Source organism: Stenella coeruleoalba (genome assembly GCF_951394435.1).
Source record: "Stenella coeruleoalba genome assembly, chromosome: 1".
NCBI classification, from domain to species: Eukaryota; Metazoa; Chordata; class Mammalia; order Artiodactyla; family Delphinidae; genus Stenella; species Stenella coeruleoalba.
Window position 1 is genome coordinate 14,100,910 of NC_137169.1, and position 20,706 is coordinate 14,121,615.

The window sequence follows — 20,706 nt, forward strand, 5'->3', positions numbered from 1 at the left end:
ATCTGGTTGAGGGTGAGGGGGGAGCAGAGACTCTAAGAAGGAGAGAAAAGGATGGAGCAGAGCATCCCGGGTCCCCAGCTGGTCCTTAGCAGCGTCTGTCCTCGCCAAGCTGCCTCCAGCTGAGTGTGATTTTGCTATTTATTTACATGTAATTATTGCTATGAGGTGCAGATATTAACGCTGTCAAGAGCAATTTGCTCTGACATTTTTCACTCACTCAGTGCCCCCGCCACTCTCGATGGAGCCCAGGGCTCTCCCAGCCCGGGCCGCTGCTCGCTCGGTGGCCGGGCCGGAACCACCCAGCCGGCAAGGAGTGGCGTCAGTGAGCTCACCCGGCTCCTCCGCAAACTCATTAAACTTCGAAATTGAATTTGGTCTGGGAAAGGGCCGGCTGGGCCCTGCTCCACCCAGCCGAGGCTGGCTCAAGGCCTCCCCGCCCTGCCTTCCTCCAAGAAAACTGGGCAGGGGCTGGGCTGTCCAGGGCAGGGGCTGGTGGCTGAGGCTGGCAGAGGGCAGCTGGTGAAGACGGTGGAGGGTCATTGTCAGAGAGGTGGGAGAGAACACAGCCGCCAAGGCGGCCAAGGCATAAGGGTCAGGCACGGCGGCTGGAACCCTCTCGACCCCATTACCGGCTCACCCTACAAGAAAACCAGGCAGCTCTAACTTTGGGGGACGTTATTGCAATTGACTGCTATACCCACCTAACAAAGAGACTTCCCTCTGGGGCCCGGCAAGCACCTTAGGCAGCCTGCAGGGCGTGGTACCATGCGTGTAGGAAAGGTGCCGAGCTGGCCCTGCGGTGGGTCCCGGAGATAGATGCTGGAAAGAGAATCGACTTTGGAGTTACACCTTCTGAGTTCAAGCCCCAGTCCACCACCTCCTGATTGTACAGACCTGGGTGAGTTTTTTTTAGCTCCCCTGAGCCTCAGTTTCCTGATCTGTATTGGAACAGCCAATACCCATAGTTCATTGAACCTAAGGCTGGCCCTTTCTTGATCTTCTCAGAAGACCTCAACAAAACCTTTGCACACAGCTGGTGTCATTGCTACCACAGCCGTAGCAAGGTGCAATGGATGGTGAAAGGCATTCCAGTTCTAGAAAGATGAACGTCCACGTTGTTCTGACAGCTGTGGTAAGGAGTGAATGGCTGTGCCGCCCGCCCATAGTAGGTGCTTAATTACGGAAGGCTACGATCAGGTTTCCTTGTGAGCCTCTTGATAACCAGGGGCTGTTTTATACAAGAGGACACTGAGGTTTGTTCCTTTTTTCACTCGTTCTTTCCACTTAAGGGACTTTGCTCCTTGGAGAGGACCAGCAGGGCCTGAGCCATCATGGCCGTGAGTCCCTAACGCGTTGTGATACGTGCCAGCTTGTCTGCCCAGGTACTAACGAGGCCTCCCTGCCACCACTCACTCCCTGCCATGGCCAATCTGCGTCCTCGTCTCTGGTAATTACTGAGGGGGAGAACTCCCACCACGCCAGGGGGCCACCCTGTCCCCCTCCTCCTCTCCCAACCTGGGCCCGGCCAAAGTCAAGGAGGCCCCCCCTCCCCACTCAGCCCTCCCGGCTCCCCCTCCTCCCTTCAGCTCAGCCAATTAGGCCCCTGACACCTGGAGCCTCTGACAAACTGTTTCTGTCACTTGCTCTCTGTCTTTCATTAGGGCCGCAGAGGAGGGGGAGCTGGAGGGGAGGGGGAGGAGATGGGATCTTTCATGCTTAGTAAGGCCAGATACATTAATTACAAAACGGCCATTTGCCGCGTGAAAGTGTGCTAATTAAATTTATGCAATCATTATCTTTAAATAGTCATATCTTTCCCGGCGATCGGCCCCTTCCTTCTCCAACCCCACCACCGCTCTGAGAGCGGAGTTGCGCTAATCCCCATCCGCCATTATCACGCCATCAGAAATGGTCTCTGAATCCCACCGCACCCCATCAGCTCCAGCACCCACCAGGGACCAGGAGCCCTTGGACCCATCCTGGCACAGACCCCTTCAGACTGGGGCCAACCCAGGATCCACCTAGGGAGGGGGAAGCCAAAGTCTGCCCCCACCCCACCAGTGTTTCTAGATGCTTCTAGAAGTTTCCACATATTTGGAGGTTGACATCTTGTAGACCAAACACTGGAAATTTGTGTGTGTGTGTGAGAGAGAGAGAGAGAGTCTTAGCTTCTTGGACAATGAGTGGGAAGTCGTTCTGTGCATCCCGCCATTTTCAAAACAGCCTTTAGCTAAGCCGGCAGGGACCCCTGGGGAGAGGAGGGACCTTCTGTTTATTTTCATCCACCCAACTCTGTGCCAGGCCCTGTGCTGGGGATAAAAGATAAGTAAATTCATTCATTCACGGATTCACTCACTCAATAAATATTTGTTAGACATCTACTGTGTGATGGGCCCAGGGAGTAAATAGGACAGCAAATGTGCCCCTAGCGGCTCTTGGTCCAATCCAAGGTCAAGGTCAGTCTGTGCCCAGGGGAGAAAGGGGGACCATGGCAGGGCGGAAAGTTTTCTCTCAGTGATGCCCTTTTTTGGCTTTGTCTCTCAGAGTATCTCCCTTCACACACCAGGAGGTTCTTACCACAGTCTTGGCTGAATCCTTCCTCTGCAGAAATGATCCTCCCTGCTTTCCTCTCCCATCAAACAGAGCCTGACTCCTGAGTCTTTTTGGGTGCGGTCTGTGGAACTCCCACGTGGAGGGAGGAGAGAAGCTGGTGGACCCTGGCGGTGGGGAGGGCCCTCCTGGCCAGAGGTGACATTCAGGGACAACCTGTTCCCCGAGCGCCCTCTGAGCTTCTGAGGTCCCCAAGCCCCAGTGTGTGCCCTTGGTGAGATCAGCCAGAGGGGCAGACTGGACATGTGCCCAGACACACGTGCTGTACCCATTAGCAACACTCACACGTGAGAATCAAAAACGATACTCACACACATGAACACACAATACTATCACACGAACTCAGGAGCACACATACAGAACTCACATCTGCAGACGTACTCTCATGGGTACATGTGTGCACGTACGAGACATGCACACACAGACTCACAAACACACATACAAAATTCAAATATACATACACACAGTACTTTCACGTGCACCTGCGTGCGTACACACCCACGCTAGTCTCACACATGCAGTATCCCCCATATGCTCCCGTATAATACACACACACACAACACACACACATACACAGTGTTAAGAATGACCCAGAGCCACATATGGTAAGTGAAGACCACAGCCATTGCAGGGCAAGAATACCGGACTAAAAGTCAGGGGTCGAGGGTTCTTGCCCCGGTGCTCATCCCCTAGGTGATTCTGGGTGAGCCCCTCCTAAGCCTCAGTTTCTTTATCTGAGAAATGAGGTAACAGCGCTTCACAGAATGGTTCTGAGGCTTAAAGGGAGATGGCTTTCGAAACTGTAAGGTGCGGTGCTCGTGCAAGAGAATGGCCTTCATGGAAGACTGGGTGGGGACAAGCGTGAGGGGAACAGGAGCCAGGGGGCTGGGGCTGGGGTCGGGCAGGGGAGGGATCCTTGCTTGGGCACCAGCTCTCCTGGTTGGCGGGGGGCTGCTGTGTGAGATGTGGCTGGTGGAGGGTGTGGCAGGCGAGGGCCACAAGCAGAAAGATGGAAGGCGAAGTGGGGGGCGGCGACAGGGGGGCCTGCGGGAAATCTTGTTCGGATACTCCAAGTCAGCACCCGAAGCCCATTACCGCTGTCCACAGGAGGCAGGGAGAGGGGAGGGGGCCCAGATCCTCTTAGCGGAGAATTGAGCGCGAGAGAGGGGGAGCAGCGGTGGTGGGCGGCTATCTGGGTGGGTGATTTCTCGCTTGCACTAATCCCAGCATGGAGCTGGGAACAGGCGGCGGGATGGGCGGGTGTGCGTTTGTGTGATGTGTGCCTGCGCTGTGTGGTGTGTGTAGGTCTGTTTGCCTGTGTGCATCTGCGAAGTGTGTGGATGGCGTAGGGGCGGGCAGTTGTTCATGTGTCTCATTCTTTGTGTGTCCGTGTTGGCTCGTCTGTGTAATGCCGTGCTTATCCCGGTATGAGTGTCTGTGTGTACTCTGTGTGCGTGCCCGTGATTTCACCCACATGGGTGTGGAGTGTAGTCATACTGTGTGTGTAGCAATAATAGTGATGATCTGAGAGCAGTGGTTCTCGTAGTTGGCAGCATACTAGAATCATTGGAGAAATGAGCTTTTCAAAATCTCGATTCCCAGACCCTCAGACCAACTAATCAGCAGCTCTAAGGGGTGGGGTCCTGGCATCAACATTTTAAAAGACTCTCCAGGTGATTGCACTGGGCAACCAACATGGAGAAGCGGTCTCCGGGCGGAGAAACCCCAGGGGAGCCGCCCTGTGGCTTCTCCCCAGCTCTTAGCCTGCCCTTATGGGGTTTATCTGGACACAGAGGTGGACTTCAGACCCCAGACCCTGAGAGACCAGGGCAAGTCCTGACCTGGGCTTCCCCGGCTCATCCTCAGCCTGGGACAGTCTGTGGTCCAAAGAGACATATTTCATGTAATGCAGACGGAAATTGTGTTCCATTCCTGGCAAGCTGTGCCCTTACCTTCTCTCCCTGACAATGGGAACAGGCTGCTCCCCAAACATGCCCCTCTCAGCTCTTGTGGAAGTCAGGAGGATGAGTTAGTAAGCGGGTGGACCAGGCAGGGCTGCAATCAGACCTAAGGCTGGGAGATCAAAGCACTTGTGTGCCAAGCGCTGTGTGCCAAGCCAGCTGGTCATTTTGCGGCCAAACCGGAGCCTACCGGCAGGAGGGGTGGCCGTCGTGAGCCCCAGGACCGGCTACACTGCCGCTAGTTTGCGGGGACAACTCTGCCCGAGTGCAAACCATTGCCCCTCTTTGAGCCTCCGTTTCCCCATCTCTGAAGATGTGCGAATCTCCGAGGTGCCTCCCAGCTTTCATGTGTGTATTTAGATGTGCTTACGTGCAGGTGTGTGCACAAAAGTGCACTGATGAGTTTAAGAAGGGTAGGTGGGTGGACGTGAAGTTTATCATGACAGTTTATCGGAGTTTTGCTGAAAAGCCATGTGGTGGTCTGGAGAAGAGGTGTTTTGAGTTGTCTCACCTTCTGGGATGCAGGTCTGTGTCCCTGTGGAGGTGCAGTGTGGGCTGCTCTGTGCAGTGTGTGTGTTGTGTGGGTGTGTGAATTCTGGGCCTCGCTAGTTCTCAGCTCGAGACTTCATAGATTCGCCACTCTCTACAAATGAGCACATTCAGGGACCCTTGGGGACCAAGGCAAGCCATGAACTGGGCCTCCCCAGACCATCCCCCGGAGGGGTATGATGTGTCCACGTGACACATGCCTTGCTCCCTTTCCAGAGTGCAGGCAGAGTGATGCTCCGTTCAGAAAGCACCCACTGTGTGCCAGGCCCCCTGGGGGAGAAGAGATAGAAAAGACAGGGTCCCTGACAGGGAGGAGGTCCCTGACGGGGAGGAGGGCCCTGTGTCTGCCTCGTCTCAAGCCATGTCCCATCTAATCCAGGTGGAATGTAGGGGGAGAGGAAGAGGAGGGGGAGAGCTTACATTTACCGAGAACAAATAACACGCCCGGCACTGCGTAAGCATCCTATGTGCATTGACTCATTTAATCTTTCCAATAACCCTATAGGTAGCTACAATTACTATCATTCCCATTATACAGATGAGAAAACTGAGGTCCAAAAAGTTAAAGAAATTGCCCATGGTCACAGCTAGTCAGCGGCAGAGCAGGGATGCTCATGCAGATATCCTGGCCCCCAATGCTGCAGGGAAGCCCCTCAGAGCACTCACTGGCCGAGTGTCTCTGGTGAAACCGCTGTCCCTCTGAGGCCTCAGGGTCCCCTTCTGGCATTGCAGAGGCGGGGCTCCCCACCTGCTGCCTGGTCACTGGTTCCGTGGTCCTTGGCCTCATTCTAACCCCAGTCTCATCTCCAGGTCCACTGTCCCGACCTCACCAGTCTCGGCCCCTGCCCCTCCCTCCCCCCCTGCATCCTGCCATGGGCCCACTCACCCACCCTGAACCTGGCCGTGGAGCCCCGATGACGGTGATCACCCCTTCTAATTGCAGCCTCGCTCCCAAAGCCACGTTCGGTTATCACAGAGGGTGCAGATCTCACAGCTCAGCCTCCTCTGTCCCAGGCCCTCGGGGCCAGCTCAGGAACGGAGGGAATTAATTACATTTTTCCCATCCCCTTCTTTTAAAGTAGGGGAGCGCCGGCACGTCCCGGGGGAGGGGGCGGTGAGCAGAGGATGTGGGAGGGGGGCTGGTTCTTGGCTCCCGCAGCCCCCACCCCCCAAAACCTAGAAGCCTCTCCCCGGCGGCAGAAGGTGGCGGGGTGAGACCGGCCCCTTATTGATTTAGTCTGGTGGAGGCTGGGACTGATTTAGAGCAGAGGGAGAGGAAGGGGCTTGGGGGGGGGGCATGCGGGTAGAGGGGGAGAGGAAGGGATGGCTGTCACTCAGCCTGACAGACAGCCCAGAGATTTGCCTTCAGATAAAACCTTACAGATGTGGAGGTCGGTATTGATTTTGAGTTAGTAACGGTAACGTACCAAGAAGTGATACATTAGTGAAAGCAAGGTCACCGGGGAAAAAAGTAAAACCCACCGGGGGAGAGGCCTTAGCATACTTGAGGGGGGTGGATTACCGCATCAGACCAGGACTTCCTCAAGTTCAAAAGTTTGCAGGCCCCAGACCTCAGCTGGGCCCCTAACTCTGGGCAAACGCTTCCTGCTTCCGCGGGCAAAGAGGGACTCCCGGGGGCCCATGGGCCAGCCACAGGCCGGCGAGGGCCACGCAGGCCTGCGGGGCTCTGTGCAGTGCGGTTGCCGAGGGCCTCTCTCTCTCATGCTCTCCAACACAGCTTGCTGTGGGGAAGGAACAAAGCTAGGGGTCAGGGAGACACGGGTTCAAATCCCAGCTGGCACTGTGATCTCAGGCACTCCTTTTCACGTTCCTGTGCTTCGATTTCCCCATCTGCAGAATGGGGGTAATAGCCCATTTGCTGGAGAAGTCATTCAGTGCTCCCCTCTCTCACCTCTCTTTATTTATTTATTTACTTTTTGCGGTACGTGGGCCTCTCACTGCTGTGGCCTCTCCCGTTGCGGAGCACAGGCTCCGGACACGCAGGCTCAGCGGCCATGGCTCACGGGCCCAGCCGCTCCGCGGCATGTGGGATCTTCCTGGACCGGGGCACGAACCCGCGTCCCCTGCATCGGCAGGCGGACTCTCAACCACTGCGCCACCAGGGAAGCTCCCACCGCTCTTTCGATGGGTCCAATCCCATCAGCTTGGAAGTGGTCATGCCTTGAGACAGGGGTTGGATGCAAGGGAAACCCTTTGATCCCCAGGCCTCCAGGCACTCTGGAAGAGAGCGGGCACATGCTGCACATCCCCATTCACACCTACCCCAGACGTGGATTTGATTTGATGTCCCAGGGCAAATCCCATTGAACAAGTGCCATTACAAGGAGCGCTCCCTGGGCCTGAGCTGACTGAGCTGTCTCTTAATGACCCAGGGTCCAAGCCCCCCAAGCCCCTGGGCACCACATGAGCTCCTCTGACAAAGCATTCCAGGAAGGCTTGCAGCTCCGAGGATCTTCAGTCTTCTCGTTGACCTTCTTGCTATGTCTCAAACCTGAGGTGTTCCAACCTCAGGGCCTTTGCACTTGCTGACTCTTCTGCCTGGAAAACTCTCTGCTCTGTCTTCCCTTGGCTGGTTCTTTTTGGTCTTGCTGAATCTGAACCTCTCTGGGGAGGTCTTGCCTGACTACTCCACATACTCTATTTTCCTTCCATAGCGTTTATCAGTATCATAAATTATATTATTTGTTCCTTTATTTGTTGTCAGCCTCCTTCACTCGACTGGCAGCTCCAGGAGGCCGTGGAGCTGCTGCTGTTCATTTACTGCATCTCAGCGCCTGGCTTAGTGTCTGGCACGTATTGGGTGCTCAATAAATATTTGCTAAGTGAATATGCATGAATTCAATGGGATTTTCTGAGCTCATAGTATGTAGCAGGTACAATGTAGGCACTGAGGCTGCAATGATGGATGAAACACAGTTCCATCCTGCCCTCAAAGAGCTCGCAGTCCAGCCCTATCTCTAGCCTGGCACATAGTAGCAGTCTGTGAAACGTTTGATCAATGAATAAGTGAATGAATGAAGGATGTCTTCAGGAAACACTATATGGTTTGGGATAGCTGGGCCATAAAGTGCAAGGTAGGAGTGGGTGGGAGGAGTTGGGACAGGCAGGTAGAGGTCCAGTCACAAGAAGACTTTGCCCTGTTTATCTGGGAGGTACGAGGAGCCACAGATAATTCAAGCCATGTCGTCAGATTTGGTGGTGGTTGTCTACAGGGCTCTGCCTTGCAGGATGAGTGCTGGGTCTATGCACAGCTCCCAGCCCATCCCCCAAAGCACCCACCTCCTCTCCCTAACCACAACCGCTTTGTCCCCTCCATCCCATCCTTTCTGGGGGTGGCATCTGGGTGCTGTGCAGGAGGTAAGGATTAAACTGGGGTCTCACCAGAGCTGACAAACCCTCACAAGAGTCTCCCAGCCCCACACTTGTCGTTTTGAAGGAAAAGAAATGGGGGCCTGTGTGTTTTCCCCAAACCTCTAAGTTTATTCCTGGGGCCCAGGCCTCCTTGAAGGGAAGAGCAGGGTTAGTGTTGATATGGGGTAGGGAATGAGATGATGGTGATTTTCTTAATTTAGATGGAAGGTGGGAACCTGACAGGCAACCTGGAAGAGAATCGGGTCTCCTAACCCCAGGGCAGTGTGAGATTCCTGAGTACGGCGCCCACCCCCCGCCAGGCCTACCAAACACACACACCAGCAAATTCCTCAGACCCAGGACCCCATCTCAACACAACAAACCCAGCTCAGCGGTGTCAGACGTCCTCACACACCACCCCCTTCACCGGGCCCCTCTCACCAGCACCCCTGGGTGGATCCTGCCATGAGAGAGGCCTCGGAAGTATGTTCAACAAAGAGTGAGTTTGGGAGAACTCAGCTCCCTAAAGACACCCAAACTAGTCCAGGTGTCTCCTTCTCCCAGACCCATCCCCGTGTGTCTTTGCCATCTCACTGGGTTGACACCCCATGAAGTCCCAGCTAAACCCCCCCAGCTGCGGTGGAGACAAAGTCCAGCCCCAGTGGGCCTGGTGCCCTTGACTTTGGCTCTGGGAGAGGGTGAGAAAGAAAGGACACAGGGGGGTGACCCCCAGGGCTGAGGGGAACGTTCTGGGTACATTGTGCGAAGAGTCAGGGGGAGGCTGTGCTCATGGCATTCCGGAGGAACCAGGCCCCCCAGGGGTGAGGGACCCCACTGCACACCCCCATCAACAGCTGCCAGGGAACAAACATCTGGGGTGAGAACCCCTACCGTGGTTAAAACCCATCTTGGAGAGTCAGACTTGCCATTATCGGGGGAGTGGGGCCAGGCCTGGACTGCTCCCTGGCAGACCTGCTATGAGATCTGGGGAAGCCACAGCCCTTCGCAGGCCTCAGTTTCTCCATCCGAGAAATGGGCCTTATGGCTCCACCTCACACCTCTCTGCAGGGCTCTGCACCGGGAGAGTCACACGAGTCTGTTGCTAAGAGGAGGGAAAGGTAAGGAGAAGGGGAAGAGGAGCATTAGAGGATCTGGGGCTGCTGATACCTGAGCACTTTCCACACACAGAGCCTGTCTCAACCTCCCAGCCACACTCTAAGGATGGGGGCGGTCACAGGGGTTAAGGGACCCCTGGCGGCTGCACAGCCAGTAAGTGGAGGAGCTCAGTGTCTGCCCCTGGCCTGAGGATTCCACATCCATGCCCTCCACCCCGCCCATGCCTCATGCCTGTGGCAGGGATGGGTCAAAAATGGGCAGGTGAAAATTTTCACAAGGTGTCTAGTTGGCAAAAAGATCATTGCTCCAATGCCCGAAGCCTGCTTTCTCCCCAGGGGGGTGCGTGGGGACATCAGAGAGCACACCGTGTGCCCAGCATGGATTGCAGCATGGCCCTTCAGCTCCGTGCTGAGCAGAGTATCAGCCAGACTGACCACCCCGGCCCTGGGGCCTCCCTCCCCATAAAGGGTGGCATTACCAGGAGGCCATCAGGATCCTGGGCCCTGCAGGTCAGGTCCACAAGGGCTGCCTCTTTATCCCCCTCCCCGTCATCTCTCCTGGATTGACCAGGACACCCCACCTGCACCTCCCCCCGCCCGCACCTGCTGCCTGCACCACCTTTCCCACTCTATCTCCAGTAGCTGGGCCACCGGGATGCCTGGGCGCCCTCCTCTGGGCTCCCACAGCCCCCTCTGCTGCCTCTACCATGCCCCTCATCACTCCATATTCTGATGATCTGTTGCTAGTTGCCACCCTCACCAGACCCAGAGACTCCTCCGGTCAAGGTTAGGGACCATGGCTCTTCGTCCTCTGACGTCCCAGGGCCCGGCCTGAGGCCTAGAGCCATAGTCATCATCAATGCATGTTTGTTGAATGAATAAGTGAACACACCAATGAACCAACACCAGGTTTTTAAGCTGAGTTTCTAGAGACAAGCCTCACCCTGTCAGTTGGGGTTGCCAGCACTGATGGTGAGTTCCTGTTTGCTAAACCAGGCCAAGCAGGAAGGGGGTGATGGTCACAGACATCCGGGAGCTGCCAGAATCAATGCTATTTGAAAGCATTGGCCACGTAGGGGCAGAAGCTCAAAGTCAAGAGCATAGTAGCACAAGATGGGGGAGTAAAGCTGGACAGATCCAGAGTCTTTAACCTTTGTGTTGGAAGATGGGGGCATCCCAGTCTGATGGGAGAGGCATAATTAGCTGGTTCATTCATTCATTCAGTCAGTCATTTGTTTATGCATGTATGCATTCATTCATTCAGCAGACAGAAATAAGGTGCCCCTCAGAGCCAGGCCTAGGAATAGAGAGGGGAACTATGCCTGCCCTCTGCCCCCAAAAGCTCTCAGTGGAGGGAGGCTCCATGGGCCAGGACTTGACCAGAGAAACTGCTAACCGTCTTGCCCACAAAGGCAAGCAAGCCACGTAAATGGAGGATCTCAAGGCTGCAGGGGCCTCAAGGGAGCAACTCCAGCAAAGGCCTGTCCAAGGCCAGCCTGGCATCTCCCCTGCTCACCCTCGCGTCTGCCAGGTTCTTCCTCCGAGCCCCGCCCGCCTGCCATGGCGCCAGCACTGACGGTCTCTCCCCCGCAGGTGATGAGCATTCTGAGCAACCCCAGCGCAGTGCCACCGCAGCCCCAGGCCGACTTCTCCATCTCTCCGCTGCACGGCGGCCTGGACTCTGCCACCTCCATCTCGGCCAGCTGCAGCCAGCGGGCTGACTCCATCAAGCCGGGAGACAGCCTGCCCACCTCCCAGTCCTACTGCCCGCCCACCTACAGCACCCCCGGCTACAGCGTGGACCCCGTGGCTGGCTACCAGTACGGCCAGTATGGCCAGAGTGAGTGCCTGGCGCCCTGGGCGTCCCCCTCCCTCTCCCTGCCCCGCCCACCTCCAAGGACCTCCCGCTTATGTGTAGAGAACAGCAAGGTGGTGCTGGGGTGCTGGTGCCCATTTCACAGGTGAGGAAATGGAGCTCCAAGAAGGCGGAACGGCTGTCCTAAGATGATGCTGAGACACTACTACTGTCTTAGAGCCGCGCTGCCCCATAGGAACATAATACGAACCACCAGTGTCATTCAAATTCCCTAGTAGCCACATTTTACAAGTGGAATGATTTTTACTAACATTTTTTATGTAACCCAGTATATCCAAGAGGTGATCATCTCGATGTGTAATCCGTACAAAATTAGTAATAAGGTTTTTTTTACATTCTTTATTTCGTACGCTGTCTTTGAAATCCAGCCTATTTTCATTCAGATGCTGTTTTCATTGGAAATACTTGATCTGCATTTAAGTTGCATCAAATTTACAACTGAGGAAGTAGATTTACACACCCAAGTTGTTCCAAATATACTGAAAAGTTTCCCAACCACTAAATTAAAGCGAATTTCAGTTTTTAAATTTAAGTTGGATAAAATGAAATCAGAAGGTAACATTCAGTTCCCCGGTTGCCCCAGGCACATTTCAAGTGCTCCGGAGAGCCGCGTGTGCTGGTGTCAGACAACGCCCGCGCCTGCGTGAGAGATCCTGCCCCTTTCTCCCCGCCCCACCTCCGCTATAGGGCAAGGCAGTATCTTGAGTTATCTCCCCGGCGCCCATCCTCAGCCTTGGTTTCCCCAAACCGTGAGCTGGTCTCAGGCGCCCATCCCAGCTGCCACACCCTTGGCACCTGGCCTGGGGTTAGAGACGGCAGACCCTCAGACCAAAGGCTGCAAAAGGCGGGCTGGGCCACAGCCTCCAGCTGGACGGGGATGGACGGACAGACGGACGGGGCAGCAACAGGGCCAGTCAAGACAGCCCGGGGAGCCAAGGTCACAGGCTGCCCCTCCTGCCCCGCCCCCGGCAAAGGCATCACCTGCTGGTGTCAAACCAATCAGAAGGGCATGTGACAAGAGGGTGTGACCTTCCAGCCCCAGGGCTTTTCTGTGCTTCTCTGCCCTCAGTGTAGCCCTGACCCAGCCCCACTGACCTCTGCTTCCTAAGCCCACACCCACCCACCCATCCTCACGCAGCCTTGGCCTCCACGGCTAAATGAGGGCCAGCCGTGCTGGCCTCCGCCTCCCAGCCGTGTTCGCAGCCCCTTCCCTGTATATGTGCGTGTTCACATACGTGTATCTGGGCGAGTGCGAATACATGCGTCATGGATACCTTACAGTTTGTGTGTGTGTGTGTGTGTGTGTGTGTGTTTCGGCATGCACGTGTAAGTGCACACATCTTGCGTGTAGGTGAGTATGTTTATATGTATACATGTGAATGTGTGAGTGGCACATGTGGGTATATGTGTATATGACACACGCGTGTGAGTATAAATGAGCATATCGTGTGCACGTGGTTGCATGTGGGTTTGTATGTTAACACTCCTGCACACGTTTGGTCATGTGAGTATATGTGGCTATGACACATATGCACGCGTGTTGAAGTGTGTACCTGTGGCTCAGTGTCTATGTAGGTGCCTGTGTTTGACCTACGTCGCTATGTGGAATGTATAACAAATCTGTGTGCATGTGCGTAGGGGTGTGTGTAAGTGTACGAATATGTGTTGCAGTATGTACATGTGTGTTCAGCATGTACATACGCTGGAGTGTGTAAGTGTGTGTATTGGGGAGTATGTGTGTGTGCAGAGTGTACATATGGCTGTGGGTCTGCTTGAGTGTGTGCATAGGTGTGGCTGTGTGTACTGGTGTCCAGTTGTGCATCTGGGTGTGAACACATGATGCTGTCTGTGTGTATAACTGTGTCTGTGTGAATGTGTGTGCATAGGGTCATAGAACACACGTGTGCGTGTATATCTGCGAGCAGGGTGCCTACATGTGCACGGGAGTGTTTCCAGAGGGGCCAGGGTGACCCCCTGCCCCAGCCCGTGTTCCCGGGCACGGAGCGGGACACACATGCTCTTGATAAAGAGTTTAGAGCAGCTCCAGTGGCGGCGGCGGCAGCCCTGGCCTGGGGCAGGCGTTAGTCACACCCGGAGCCCTGTGCCCCACTCCAGGGGCGCCTGCCCAACTCGGAAATAAAATTAACCCCAAAGTCAGCACGGGGGCTGCGAAGGAGGGGGGATCAAAAGGAAAAGGGCCCAGGAGGCGAGAAAGGAGTTTTGTTCCCCTTTGCTGGGGAAAAGCTGGCCAGTGATTTCCTCCCCTGTCCCCACTCACCCTCCCACTCACCCCCCCATCCTCCCTCCTCCCTCCTCCCTCTGGCTCCCCCTCCTCCCACTCACTCCCCCTCTAGCTTCACCCTTGCTCCCCTGGCTCCTCCAGGGTCTCTCAGAGCACCTCCTGGGCCACCTTCTCCTGCCCTCCCAACTCAGACCCCATACCCCTCCACCCACCCCACAGAGGCTCCAGGGGCAGGCTGGGAGGGGCCTGAGGGAGAGTCTGCCCCTCCACCACCACGGTGTGGGCAAGTCACCTGCCTCTCTGAGCCTCAGTTTTGCCATCTGTGAATTGGGGGCCCAGGGATTAGACTCCATCGTCTTGATGTTTTCCCCTGGTACCATCCCCCTCACCTTTGACATCCTGGGACAGCCCAGGGACACACGGTTTTCCCACTGACCACTGCCCCATGTTCATGGGTGGCCAGACCCACCTATGACTGGGCTCCCACAGCTCATGTGTGAGAGCCTCATGTTCCAAGCCGTGCTGTGTATGCCCAGGGCCACCTGTCATCTTCTCACACCCGTCCCATGCATGAGGTTAGCCCACTGGGCACTGGGCGAAATGCATGTTCCTCATTTCGTGTAATCCTCAAAAATCCCAGGTTATTTGCTCTCAGGTTACAGATGCAAAAGCTATGGCTCAGAGAGACGAGGAACTTTCCCCAAGGTCACACAGAAAGTGAGTGATGGACTCCAGGTCGCCTAACTTCAAACCTAGTTCTCTTTGGGCCAAACCACAAACCTGTATAAGATCCTGAGTAACGATGCACACCTTGACCCACCTGGGTGTGGGTTCATGTGCACAGCTTCACATGCACCTGTGCATGGACAGAGATTTCTTTCTCTGTGGGTATTCACTAATGTGTGTCTATACATAGCTTCAAGGTAGAACTATTCAAGATGTATGTGTATAAAGAAAGGTGAAATGATGGTTTCTTGAGCATCTACTATGGGTCTGGCATTCCATCCTGACGGCCACCCTGTGCAGGGTGCAGGATTATTCTCATTGGGCAGATGAGGAAATAGGATCCCAGAGAGATTGGCTGCCTGAGATCACCCGGTGGTACGTATCGACGTGCACACGGCCACACCTTTAGCCACGGAAAGCATGACTTTCAGGTGTGCCTGGAGTCACGTGGGCCAAACTCTTAAGCAGCAGAGTCCACCTCCTCTTCCCGGGCCTCTCATCTTCCCAGGGACACCTTCACACCTTCCCTTCCTGCTCCCTGCCATCGTCCATCCATCCGTCTCTCTCCGTCCCTAAAGGGGGTGGGGGCAGGGGGGCAGGGACGGGGCACACGGCAGATTAATACGGCTCTGGTGTTCCCAGAGGCCAGGGCCGTACTAATGATGGGGCTGATAGAACGCAGAAGTGTGAAAAGAATTTTAATAGATCTGACAAGTCTAATAAGAATTTGTGTCTAGAAGGGCCCTCCTCTGGGGCCGCGGGCTGACGAGACGCTGACGGCTGAGATCTGTTTACTGGTTGGCATCGCTGCCACCTCTCCTGCCAACTCCCGATTAATCTAATTTGAGACATTTAGAGCCCAGGCTCAGGCGCGAGGCAAAAGAGGGGAGACGCAGAGAGACAGGAGGACAGGAAGGGCCATTGACAGACGCCATAATGAGAAATGTCACAGCCCTGCCCCTCGCTGGACCCCGGCCTGACCCCAGGGAGAGGCAGACTCTGCGGGATGACGGGTGCCCTTGAAGTAGGCTGGGTCGTAGGTAAATTTTGGCTTGGTGTTTCCTCGCTCATCTTGACAACAAGCACCTACTGTGCGCAGGGCTGTGGCTGGTGACAGGGAGAGGCTAAAGAGGAAGAGACAGAGTGCCCAGAGGCACAAGCAGGACAAATTCAGGCTCCTCCAGCTCACTGCCGTGCGCGTGCCTCTGGGCCAGCCATCTTTCTGAGCCTCGGTTTCCATGTTTGTAAAATGGGAACAACCGTATCTAAAGCATGGGACTGTTGAAAGAATCAGATGAGATTTTGTCCGCCTAGTACCCAGTGGTTCCCATCCATCATTGTTATTCAAAGCCAGGACTTTCTGCCCCACCTGCAGGAAGAGCTGTGCCCTTAGACGAGTCACGTACATTTCCTGAAGTAGAAAATGGGGCCATTGCAGGCTTTGGGGTATAGAGTGTTCCGTACACTCTGAAGTGCTGTACACGAACAAGGGTGATGCTATAGGAGGCTGCTGGGTGGGGTTGGTCGGGGCTGAGTAGCAGCTGGCATCAGACTGCCTGCATTTGAATTATGATTCCATAATTTAGGAGCCCTGGGATCTTTCAAGTTATGCAGTCTCTCAGGGCAGGGCCTCAGTTTTGTCATATGCAAAATGGGGATGATAGTAATAATACCAACCTCACAGAGTTGTTGCAAGAATTTTAAATGAGATGATGCACATGAAGTGCTTAAAACAGGACTGGCAGAGAGCCAGCTCTGGGGAAACGTTAGCTTCCCCTCTTCCCCTTCCTATTATCACCCTGACAGTGAGGCCTTCTCGTGGGCAGGACCTGGAGCCCAGATGGAACTGGCTCCAAGTAGCTGAGATGGTGTGGCCACAGCTGCTGGGTCCCCCTGAGGCCAGAGATGGGAGATTTTCCCACCCTCACTCAGAGCAAGGGCTAGATACAAGGCAGGCCACCACCACTCTGTCCTACCTGCTGGGAGCCTGGAGGCTGAATGACCTCAGAGGCAGCACCCAAGGGGCCCAGTTCAGTCCCTAGAGCCTGGGAAGCTGAGGGGCACAGGGTCCACACACTCCAGAAAGACCCCAGGGCTCTTGTACATCCTTTAGGAATCTAGGAGGCCATGCCCTGAGCACTCTGTGCCTGGCATCTTAAAGCCCATTATCTCATTTGATTCTCGTAACAGCCCTTGAGGAGTCTGGAATTTGTTCTCCCCATTTTACAGTCAACGAAACAGGGCTGGAGAGGCAAAGTGATTTGCCCAAAGCCACGTGAGCAGGAGGTAACTGGGCCTCTGAATTGCGCCATTCACTGTTCCTTTCCTTCTTGCCACCATCAAAGGACATGTCTGCTTACTAAGCCCCAATCCCGGGAGCCCACATCTATCCAACTCACTATGTGCCAGGCACAGTGCTAGCTAACCACTTTATATACATTTTCTCATTTAATCCCAATTACCCTTCAGCCTAGGTGCTATTATTATCTCCCAAGGAAACTGAGGCTTGGACAGGTGAGTTGGTATGCCCCAAATCACACGCTGAGAGTTGACAGGAGCGGAGTTTGCATCTAGGTCATTTGAGCCCCTAGGCAATACAGCCTCCTGGAGCTCAAATTCTTTTTTAGAATTTTTTTTTTTTGGCCATGCCGGGTGGCATGCGGGGTCTTAGTTCCCCAGCCAGGGATTGAACCTGAGCCCCCTGCAGTGGAAGCGTGGAGTCTTAACCACTGGACTGCCAGGGAAGTCCCACTGGAGCTCAATTATTGATACAGCCCATCTCACCTCCCCAGTTGCACTCCAGCCATGCCCATCACCTCCTGGCTCTACCCACCCATCCTAGGCAGGAGCCCCCAACTTTGAGGAGACATGTAGAGTGTTACAGGGCCCCTCAGCGGGCAAGTGACAGAGAGGGTGTTGGGCCAGGCCTCGTGATTCCTACCATAGTCCCCTCTCCATCTTCCTCTCGCCTCTGGATCCGAGGGGTCCAGGGCGTTGGATTGATCACAGCCACAGATTCTGGTTTGGGAGGTGGCGTCTCTGTGCCTTTCAAGAGGCCTTGGTCACATGCCAGTCGTCATTTGGTCAGGGATGATTTCTGCTGCAGCCCCAGGCAGGCACAATTAGGACAGTGAGGACAGAACACACGTAGACATACCTGCACACACATACGCACTCACCCGGACACATGGACCTGGCTCAGGTAGAGCTCACCTGCGCAGTTACCTGTACATGCACAGGTGTTCCCACTGTTTTTCTACACATGTAGGTGCACACCACTCACCCACATCGGTGCACACGTACATGTACTAGTGTTGTTCGTGCCCATTACTACATCCCGGAGATTCTCGTTTCCACGGTTCACCACACGCAAGTACACACCCTCAAACTCTCATTCTTCTCCTCTGGGTGACCGGAAATGACAAGGCTGAACGTCTCAACTCCCTGCATTACAGGCTTCTAGCTCCTCCTTCTGCGTGGAGCCCTCAGCTCCCCGGAAAAATCTCCTTTGATTTTTGAGTACGAGGTCTTGCTTTGCCTCATCCATGAGCTGGGCTTAGGGTCCAAAAAAGGCAGAAGGACCTTGTCCTCATTACTACCTGGATGCCATGGGACTCACTGGATGTCCCTCAGAGCAGGGATAAGTGGAAAGAGGAACTAATTCTTCACTAAACAATGTGATACCCTCTGTACTTCCCTACAGAATCCACGAAAGAGCTGGGTAAATAATGTGTTAAGCAAATATGTGCTGAATGATTGGAGAGGAAGTGAGAGAAAGAGCTTCATGAAGAAATGGATGGATGGATGGGTGGATGGGTGGATGTGTGGATGAACAGATGGAGAGGCAAGGAGTGGATGGACAAACTGATGAATGGATAAATGGACAATGCATAGATGGATAAATATATGATTGGATGGATGGATGGATGGATGGAAGAAGAGATGGATAGATGGACAGAAGGATGGATGGATAAATTAATGAAGGAATAAATGGATGGATAGATGGATATATGGATGGATGGATGGATGGATGGGTGAACAGATGTGGGGCAGATTGAATAATAGGCAAAAAGAACCTCAATTTCTAGGAGTTTATCTTTTTTTTTTTTTTCCAGCTGCTGTTGATTACCTGGCCAAAAACGTGAGCCTCTCCACACAGCGTCGCATGAAGCTTGGGGAGCATTCGGCTGTGCTGGGACTCCTGCCTGTGGAAACTGGCCAGGCCTACTAGGGCCCCTGGGGCGACTTGCCCCAGCCCAAGTCCCAGCCTAACCCTTACTGATCCCTGAGCCTCCCAGCCTCAGTCCCTTCATTGCCCTGGGGTCCCAGGAGGCCAGGAAAGGAGCCCATTCCCTTCTCATGGCCAGCGCTCTGGAGACGAACAGCCCATCCACCATTTGCCTGTGATTAGGGACCTGGAGCGACCCCCTTGGAGTCTGCCCCCTCACTGTCCCCCCAGGAGGGTCTCTGGTCAGCCTGCAGTCTTCCCCCAGCCAAATCCTGTCGTGGCCTCTGTGCCATTTCAGACACAGAGATCACAGCTCACCCTGAATAGAGTACCTTGAGCGCCCAAAGGAGGATGGTGTCTGGGATGACGTCCTGGAGCCCTTTGGCCCCAACTCCAGTTGGTCCCCTGGCCAGAGGAGGAGGTGGAGCTCACAGGGCCGCTCTGGGAGTGCTGGGAGCCGGCCCTCCCGGGTGGGTGTCCGGCTCAGGGCCAGAACCGCGGCCATTCCTCCTCTGAACACTGGGACTTTAGCAGAAGGGGGGACCCCGGCCCTGAGGCATTCCCAGGGAATCACCTAGGAATTCTGAGGACTTCAGGAGCCTCTCCACACACCTCTGCTGGGTGGAGGGGGGAATCCAGCCCAGGCATGGGGACTGGGACCACCAGGAACAGGCTTAGCCGGGGGCGGGGCCATGTGGGTGGGGCTTGTCGGCAGTGGGCCAGCCCAGGGTACCAGGACCCAAGCCAGGCATCCGGAAGCAGCTTTGGGCTCTTAGACTGAAGCCCCAGTTCCAACTTTGCCCACCCCACTTAGGGCCTGGGGAGCCCACAGAACCTCCAGTTTTCTCATTCACTGAATCAGATGGCGGGGGGAGGGGATCAAGTCTTGAGGACACATAAGTGAAGAGGCAGGCTCAGAAGGGGTTTTTGTAACTGCGGTCCCTCTGCTTGTGGGCAGCAAACCTTTGTTGCCAAAGGCTTCAGCTCTATGCCTCCAAGTCCACAGCCCATGGAGCTTCGATTTCTCACAGAGCCTCCCTCAGAGACCCAGGCCTATCCCCTGCATGCCCTACCCTCTAGGAACGGGGCCTCCATTGGTCTGGGAATCCCTTTAAGCTGCTGGGGGTGCAGAGAGCTTCCCTTGGGGCTCTGGAGGAGGGTTCTTGGATCATCAGGGACTGGCTGCCCCCCAGACAAGACCACAGATTCTCCTTGGCATTTGCGGGGGAGGCATGTCCCTGTCCCACCCAGAGGTGCATCTTTCAGTGTTGACACATTCTCAGCCAAGATGCCTCTGTCTTCTGAGCCAGCACAGCTGGGTGAAGAGATGTGGCCAATCTTTGAGCCACCACCCCTGGGCAGAGGGGGACACCAAAGGTTCCGGAGAAGAGGGCAAAGTTGCCTTCCTTGGCCACTCCGGTTGCTCTCCCAAGCTCCCCTCTCTTTATAAGTTGAGACCTTTGGGGAATGGTTCCAGCCCCTGACTGTGGCCTCCCTTGAACTTTTCACCACCTTCACCTGTTGAGCAAAATTATATTCATCTTCTCCATCGCCATCATTATAATCTACACTTAGATCACCTGTATCAAGTGTTGCTGGGTCAAAGGCACTTGAGATGGGAGACACAGCACTGAATCCATGAAGACCGGACCAAATTGCTTGGCCCTACCTGGGCACCTGAGGCCACCTCTTTGCTCAACCCATGCCTCTTGCCCTCAGCCAACAAGACACTCCCAGAGGGAAGGGCTGCTGCTTTGAGAATCAACCTGAGTTCCTCCCTACTGGGGAGCTGGGTTGGCAAGATACTAGGACACTTTCCTGCATGGACATCACCTCTGTGACAAATGCTCACCTGCTTCTCATCTTCAGACTCAGTAATACCAAGCCTGTCCTGGACCGTGACCAAGGTGGCTTGTATCTCTGGTTCTGAGGAACCTATTATTAATTGGGGACGAACAGACTCTGGTAGCCGCGGACACCCAGACATGTGGCCCATCAAGTTGAGCCAAGGTTTCAGGGGAGCCTCC

The 20,706-nt window shown here is 54.9% G+C and overlaps 1 protein-coding gene across 3 annotated transcripts in view; it reads left to right on the forward strand.

Moving 5' to 3' along the window:
- The window catches only part of PAX7 (paired box 7), a 99,590-nt gene extending 80,236 nt beyond the window's left edge, over positions 1–19,354 (forward strand). For all 3 annotated transcript variants that reach the window (XM_079914491.1, XM_079914492.1, XM_079914493.1), the window contains exons 8-9: positions 11,201–11,447; positions 18,567–19,354. In XM_079914491.1, coding sequence (XP_079770617.1) covers positions 11,201–11,447; positions 18,567–18,682 — 363 coding nt within the window. In that variant the 3' untranslated portion in view covers positions 18,683–19,354. The remainder of the gene's footprint in view (positions 1–11,200; positions 11,448–18,566) is intronic.
- The last annotated feature ends 1,352 nt before the right edge of the window (positions 19,355–20,706 follow it).